General features: G+C 38.5%; 1 protein-coding gene across 2 annotated transcripts in view; it reads right to left on the bottom strand.

The window, feature by feature from the left end:
• The window catches only part of SLK (STE20 like kinase), a 79,112-nt gene that overhangs the window by 46,523 nt on the left and 24,118 nt on the right, over positions 1 to 8,471 (bottom strand). For both annotated transcript variants that reach the window (XM_006166405.3, XM_006166406.3), the window contains exon 2: positions 1,079 to 1,243. In XM_006166405.3, coding sequence (XP_006166467.1) covers positions 1,079 to 1,243 — 165 coding nt within the window. The remainder of the gene's footprint in view (positions 1 to 1,078; positions 1,244 to 8,471) is intronic.

The raw sequence follows: 8,471 nt of genomic DNA, 5'->3' as shown, positions 1-8,471 counted from the left end.
ACCAAAAAAAAAAAAAAAAAAAGTAATTTAGGGGACCAGCAGTTAGAGTAATGGCTATGTCGCTGGACTCCCACGTAGTTGACCGTGGTTTGAATCCCAGACCTGGTGGCTTAAACTCATGCCAGGCGCATGTGCGTGCGTGCCCAAGATCCTGAGAGGATAATGGAGGAGAAAGGATTGTGGCATGGCCACCCCCGCTGGAGGGTGATTTCTCGCCTTCTGTCTCTCTGTCTCTCTGTCTGTCTGGCGAGCGCACACGCCCTATAGCAAAAACCTCTCCCCCAAAAAAATAATAATAATAATAATTTGGGAGGCAGATCATTACTCATTCTACAGATGAGTAAAGAGGTTTATAAAGGTTAAGTGGCTTTTCTAAGTTCCTAAATGATAGCACTAGGATTTTGATCTCTAGTAGATATACTAATTCTTCCCTCCTAACCCTTTGCTTCTTCCTTAAAAGAGAAAAATTAAAACCTCATTTTTAAAAATCATCTCGAGTAAACTGGGTTGGTAAGATCAAGTGACCAACTGTATAGTATTAGCATTTTACTCCTGTATCTATTTGTGCCTATTTTCTAAAAATGGACAAATTTATATATACAATCTTTGCTACTACATCATCTACTAAGATGAACCTGAGGATATAGAAGATAAATATTTAACATTTCTAGTAAATAGTTCATAACTTATTACATGATTTACCAAAACTTTTTAGGAAGAAAATTATAATTTCTAGCAAAACGAACTCAAAATTTTTAAAAAATGTTTAAATTTAAATTACAAACAAGGACATGTAATTCATATTTTAAGCCATTTAATATTCTCAACCTAAGTTTCTCCTCCAGGATTCAGTGTCAAACAATTATGATGAAACTGGTATAACGTGAAACATAAATTTGAACATCTGTTGAAGCTGAGGATAATTACTTTGTTAATGATACTCATCAGCAGATCACCTCTCATTCAAGTAACATAAATAACTAAAGAAAAGATATAATACATAAAATAGGTGTTCACAACCTCTCTAAGACAATTAACTCATTTCAGCTACTTCTACGGTTCAATAGAAAACACTTACCCAAAGATTGTTCTCATAATAGAAAGCATCTAAAAGCTTGACTATATTTGGGTGATCACAAGATGCTAATATGTCAATCTCAACCATATAATCTTCAAGTTCTTCTTCAGATTTGGTGTCAATCACTTTTGCAGCAGCTAAAACACTGGTCTCTTTATTCTGCGCCTAAAAATGAAAGAATCACACTTAACTGCTTATTTTTTCATTTTTAACAGACTTTTTATTTTTCTAAAGCCATTTTAGGTTCACAGCAAAACTAAGCAGACAGTAAAGATCTCCCTTATACTTCTTCCCCCACATATGCACGAACTCCCCCACTATCAGCATTCCTCACAATTGTGACACATCTGTTACAACCGATGAACTCACATTAATAGATCACTACACCTCAAGTCCATGTTCACTCTTGGCTCTGTTGAACATTCTATAGGTTTCAACAAACATAACCTGACATATATCCACCATCACCTCCTCCCTTTCCTCTAATTCCTGAAAACCAATGATCATTTTACTGCCTTCAGAATTTTGCCTTTCAGAATTTCCTATAGTGGGACCAGCAGTTAGCGTAATGGCTATGTCGCTCGACTCCCATGTAGTCAACTGCGGTTCGAGTCCCAGACCTGGTGACTTAAACTCACAGCAGGCATGTGTACGTGCATGCCCAAGATCCTGAGAGGAGGGACTGCGGCGGCGTGGCCATCCCCCCTAGAGGGTGATTTCTCTCTTTCTGTCTCTCTGTCTCTCTCTGTCTTTCTGGCAAATGCACGAGCCCTAAGGCAAAAACCCCGCCCCCCCAAAAAAAACAAAAAATTTCCTATAGTTAGAATTATCTGGTAAGTAGACCTTTCAGATTGGTTACTTTGACTCATTAATATGCATTTAAGTTCCCTCCATGTATTTTCATGGCTTGATAGCCATTTCTTTTTGGCACTGACTAATACTACATAGTCTAGATGTACCAAAATTTATGTATTTATTCACCTACTAAAGGATACATTGGTTGTTTCCAAGTTTTGGAAATTATGCACAAAACTGCAATAATCACATATGCATGTGCAGGTTTCTATGTAGACTTAAGTTTTTGACTTATCTGGGCAAATACCGAAGAGCACAACTGCTGGAACACATGGTAGAAGAATGTTTAGATTTGTTGAGAAATGCTAAAATGTAGACTTAAGTTTTTGACTTATCTGGGCAAATACCGAAGAGCACAACTGCTGGAACACATGGTAGAAGAATGTTTTGTTGAGATTTGTTGAGCAATGCTAAATGTCTCCCAAGATGGTTGCACCATTCTACATACTCTACCAGCAGTGAGTAACTGTTTCTACTCCTCCATATTCTCACCAGCATTTGGTACTGTAAGTTCTTAAATTTTTATCAATCCAATAGGTGTATAATGTTATCTTGCTATCTCAATTTGCAATGACAGATGATGTTGAACATCATCATTTTTTTTAAATGTATTTATTTTAACATCTATTTATTTATCTATTTATTTGTTGTGATTTTGGGGGACTGTCAGGTCCAGGACTTGAACCATGGTCAGCCATGTGGAAGTCTAGTGCCTCAACCACCATGCTAAGCCACCTGCTGGCACCAAGCATCTTTTCATATGCTTCTTTGCTATCTGAAAATTTTCTTTGGTGAAATGTCTGCCCAAATATTTTGCCCATTTTTAATTGGACTGTTCATTTTTGTTTGTTTTGAGAGATTTTTGCTATAGGGAATGTGCACTCACCAGAGAGAGAGAGAGAAACAGAGAGACAGAAAGAGAGAAATCATTCCCCAGGGAAGATGGCCATGCCGCAGTCCCCTTTCCTCCATTCTCCTCTCAGGATTTTGACCACTACGTCCAGAAATCGAACCATGGTCAACCACATGGGAGTCCAGCGCTTTAACTACCATGCCACTGCTGGCCCTGGATTGTTCATGTTCTAATCCTTCAGATTTAAGAGTACTTTGTATGTTTTAAATAACATTCCTTTATTAGATACATGTTTTGCCAGTATTTTCTCCCAGTCTGTGGATCGTCTTCTCATTCTCTTGATGTACTATTTTTAAAAGATAGCTTAAAGTTGGGACCAGCAGTTGGCGTAGTGACTATGTCGCTGGACTCTCAGGTAGTCAACTGCAGTTCAAGTCCTGGACCCAGTGGCTTAAACTCATGCTGGGCGTGTGTGCATGTGTGCCCAAGATTCCGAGAGGAGAATAGAGGAGAAGCAATTGAGGTGTGGCCATCCCCTGTGGTGATTTCTCACTTTCTGTCTCTCTGTCTTTCTGGCAAGCGCATGCACCAGCAAAAACCTCTCCCCCAAAAAAAGAAAAAAGAAAAAAGAAAAGAAAACGTAACTTAAATAGCTAATTAACTGCTATGCACTATGTTAAGTACTTTATATATACAGTGGTTCGTATTATAAACCACAGATTCTAATGGGGACAGACTGCTAGGGTTTAAATTCTGGTTTTGCCACCTATTAGCTGTGTTGTGTGGGACAACTTAAAAAATGTCTTTCTGTTTTAGTTTGTTCATCAGTGAAACTTACCTGCACCTGTTAAGTTTGTGAGACTTAAGATAATATTTATTTGCCAAGTAAGAAAAAATGCAAATATTTAATAAGATGAAGAATATAGGGGCCAGCAGTTAGCATAATGGCTATGTCGCTGGACTCCCACGTAAGCGACCGCGGTTCGAGTCCCGGACCCGGTGGCTTAAACTCACGCCGGGCGCATGTGCGTGCGTGCCCAAGATCCCGAGAGGAAAATGGAGGAGAAGGAATTGTGGCGTGGCCATCCCCCCGGGGGGTGATTTCCTGCTTTCTGTCTCTCTGTCTCTCTCTGTCTTGTCTGGCGAGCGCATGCGCCCTATAGCAAAAAAAAAAAAAAAAGAATATATATGATAGTAACAATAGCAAACATTAGTTATTGATTATTATTATTATTATTTAATCCTCACAACAATCTCATGATATATTATTATCCCTATTTTAAAGGAGGATATTAATAAACCCAGGGAGGTTAAAAGGCTTTCACCCAGGTCATGTGGCTAAGAAGAGGCAGAATCAGGATTTAAATCCAGATCTGTTTCCAATGACCTTTCATTACCTCAGTTATTACCCTTGAAGAGTGCCTTAAATGTCCCACTTTTTTTTAAGAGAGATTTTTGCTATAGGGCATATGTACTCACCAGAGATAGAAAGAGAGACGGAAAGCAAGAAATCAGCCCCCAAGGGGGATAGCAACCCTGAAATCCTTGTTCCTCCATTTTCCTCTTGGGATTTTGGGCATGCATGCACACATGTCCAGTATGAGTTTCAAGTTGCGAGGTCCAGGACTCAAACCACAGTAGAATACATGGGAGTCCAGTGATATAACCATTATGCCATCTAAAATTTCCCCCTTTTCTTCTTGAAAACAAGAAATTTAAAAATCCCAAGTGAAACATGCCCTTTCTTTATCAGGAGAAAATAAACATTCTTCAATGTAGTGTCATAGCCAAGAGAATTTTGTACAAAGGTCTTTGGTGAAATAATTCCTATCTTCTTTTAGCCTCCCCACATAATTTACCTGCTTTTCCACAATTATCTCTCTGCTCAACCTAACACAAAAGGACAAAGGTTTTTTTATATTTCTTTGTTTCTTATTAAAAAAAAAAAATAAGACTAAAATAAAAGGCCACTTACGGGGCGAGTGAGAGCAAAAAAGACAGAAAGAAAGCACCCCCTCCTGCCGAACGGTCCTACCTCAATTCCTTCTCTTCCATCTCTCCCTTCTTTAAAAATCTTAGGTACTCAAACAAATGCTCCCAGCACATTATTCAAGCCACCAGGATGAGGACATGAATTGTACAGTCAGTCATGTAGGACCCAGCCACCTTAACCAACATGCTACAAGCTGGTACAAGCTGGTCCTGGTTCTTCATGGGGGCTCACATGTCAGTAGAACTAACATGAAACGTCTAGCCGTTTCTCCTATTAATGTATCTTCTGTCAATTTAATTCTCCAACCTGGCTGAGTCCCCAAAGGGTAGGTGTAAAGTTCCGACTCCTCTACAATCTATCTAGCCTCTCTGTATTTCCATCAGTTTATTAAATTTTCTTTGCTCGTAATACATTAACTTTTCCATTTTCTTTCTTTTGTTGAATAACTTCTCACCTCCATTTATTAAATGAAAAGTTTTTCAAATATGTAGTTAAAAGTCAAAGTTTTTTTGCAAGTAAAGAATTAGGTTTTTTTTTTTTTTCTTAGCTTGATATAAAGAGCATGTGCTTGATGGAGAGAGAAAGAAAAAGAGAAAGAGAAAGTGAAAAAACAGTCCCTGTCGGGATGGCCATGCTACAATCCTTCCCTCCACTTTCTTCTCAGGATTTTTAGCACACATGCACATGTATCCAGCATGATTTTCAGCTGCTAGGTGCAGAACTCGAATCACAAAGTTGGCCATGTGGGACTCAGCGCCCTAACGTCCACACCACCTGCTGTCCTGTAACAAATTATATCTTAAAATACTAATTGGGTTATTTTCGTAAGGCATTTTAATAGTAAGTGTTATCACCACCTCAAGAAAACCACAGCTATTACTTTAAAACAAAACAAGGGGTCAGCAGGCGAGGCAGTAGTTAAGGTGCTGGACTCTCACATGTCCAATAACAGTTCAAGTCCTGAACCCTGAGGTTTGCTTCCTTTCTCTCTCTCTCTTTGGTAAGTGCACGTGTCCTTTAGCAAACTTAAAACAATAATAAATAAATAAATAAATAAATAAATACAAACAAACAGCCAAAATGGGGCTAAACAGTGGTTTAACCAATGACACTCCTGGATCCATGTGGGAAGGTGCTGGGTTTGCAAAGGTGCTGGGTGGCTCTGGCACCCACCCTGTACATACCAGGCACATTCACGTACATACATGCCTGTGATCCAGGCTGGTTAAGGTAGGGGATAGACTGCAGTATGAAGATCCTGTTAGGGATGCTATTTCTATCTTTCTCAGAGTAAATAAATAAATAAACTTTTTTAAAGTAGAATTTGGACACTACTTATTGAGATTTTTTTTTTTTAAGAGGTTTTTTTCTATAGGGTATGTGTACTCGCCAGAAAGACAGAGAGAAACAGAGACAGAAAGCATGAAATCACCCTCTGGTGTGGTGGCCATGCCGCAATCCCTTTTCCTCCATTTTCCTCTCAGGATCTTGGGCATGCATGCACATGCACCTTGCATGTGTTTTAAGCTGCAGAGTCTGGGACTTGAACCACAGTGGACTAAGTGGGAGTCCAGTAATGTAGCCATTACGCCATCTGGTGGTCCCAATAAAATAATTATTAACAATAAAAAGAAAGAAAGAAAGAAAAGAAAAAGTTGAGAGAAATGGAGAAGGGACTGAGGAATGACCATTCCCAGTTATGGGGATGCTTTCTCTTTCTCTGTCTCTTTCTCTGGCAAGTACATGTGTCCTCTGGCAAATTAAAAATAAATAAATAAATAAGTCTATCTAATATCTAAAAGCATAAAAATTCTTCCCATAAAGACTCAATAACTAAATAATACTAATAAAAGAACACATGAAAATACCCAGATTTAATATTATTTTTTGAAGAGAGATTTTTGCTATAGGATGCACTCACCGGGGAGAAAGAAAGAGACAGACAGAAAGCAAGAAATCACCCCCCGGGGGGGTGGCCACTCTGCAATCTCTTCTCTTCCATTTTCTTCTTGGGATTTTGGGGCGCACACACATGTTCCCAGCCTGAGTTTTAAGCTGTTGTGTCCAAGATTTGAACCTCAGTTGAAAGTCCAGTGATATAACCATTATACTCTCTGCTGGAACTGCCCAGATTTAATTTTAAAATGGAACTTCTGTTGAGTCAAGATTCTCAGATATAAGTCATGAGCTGACTCTATAATACAAAGGTAATACACTACTCTAGAAAAGTCAGATTCCACATGACAATTACAGTTCAAATCTCCAGCCTAGTCAGCCTGAACCATACCAGGCACCAGCAGAACTGCCCAGAAACCAATGGGTTAGAGGACCAGACTCTGAGGAGGATGCACATATCTCTCTCCCTCACATGTGAGCCTACACAATCTAGGAAGGATTGGTGGTGGTGGGGGGGAGTTCAATCATAATTAAAGTTACTACATTTAATTTTCATGAATATTCAATAGAGCTTAGCCACTTTACATAAATAAATAAGGTACTGCAGGAAAACATAACTTAGGTGAATTTTCTGTCCTGGTTTCTTGTTTTAAATAAAGTAGAGTAAAAATTACACCCTATTTATTATTCTTGCTGTAACAGTAGATATTTCTTGAGTGGTGAAAATAATCATTTTTATTCTTTCATTTATTTTCTTTCCATAGTTATACATTTTCTGAAACTACATAATTCTTTATAATAAAAAATATATTTTAATAAATTTCTCTGCTGGAAATTTTAAGACCAACACCAAAAATACAGGAAATTCCTGTCCCACAGAGGTAGTATCAACCCAAAGGGGAAGACAAAATAAAATATGATAAATACAAAAGGAATCTAGGGCCAGCTGGTAGCACGGTGAAAGCCACCAGATCCCACGTTGCTGACTGCATTATCCCAGACTGGCAGCTTTAAATACATATTGGTGGGACCGGCCAGTGGCAAGGTGGCTGAGGCAGCTGGATCCCACATGGCCAACTGAACTATTCAAGTTCCAGACCTGACAGCTTGAGAAACACATCATGGTCGTGTGCATATATGCCAACAATCCAGAGAGGAGAAGAGAGGAGAAAGGACTGCATTGTGGCCATCTCCCATGGGGGGTGATTTCTTTCTTTCTCTCTGTTTCTCTCTCTGGCAAGTGCATGTGCCCTATAGCAAAAAGTAAATAAATAATAAAAAATAAAAATACACTGAGCATTGTGATATGACCATTCCCCACCAGGGAAGGGGTTTCCTCACTTTCTTTCTTGCTCTCTCTGCCAAGTTTGTATGCCACTAGCAAAACAAAAAACAACAACAACAAAAACCAAGAATCTAAAAAAAGGATAGAGAGAGATGAATTATATCATTTCAATAATCACTGGGGCTGATTTCATTGATTTGGATGGTTTGATCTCAAAACTGTGAGCCAAAAGGTATTTTTTCCCCCACCAAAGGATAGACTCTAACCATGTAGGATATGAAAACATCCAAACATTACAAAATATAAAAACTAAACAAACCAAATCTGTTTATGAAAATTTACTACATGTACAGCATTGCTTAAAGCTAAGGAACACAAAAGACAAGTGAAATCCATTCTAAGAAAGAAATACAATATAAAAATCTATGGAAGAATGGTGAAAAGTTGATCTACTTAAACTAATACATTCTTCCAACAGTGAGTTCCTTCTACGTATCACACTATTCCAGAT

Source organism: Tupaia chinensis, unplaced genomic scaffold, assembly GCF_000334495.1.
Source record: "Tupaia chinensis unplaced genomic scaffold, TupChi_1.0 Scaffold144255_1, whole genome shotgun sequence".
NCBI classification, from domain to species: Eukaryota; Metazoa; Chordata; class Mammalia; order Scandentia; family Tupaiidae; genus Tupaia; species Tupaia belangeri.
This window is presented reverse-complemented; position numbering and strand designations above follow the sequence as displayed.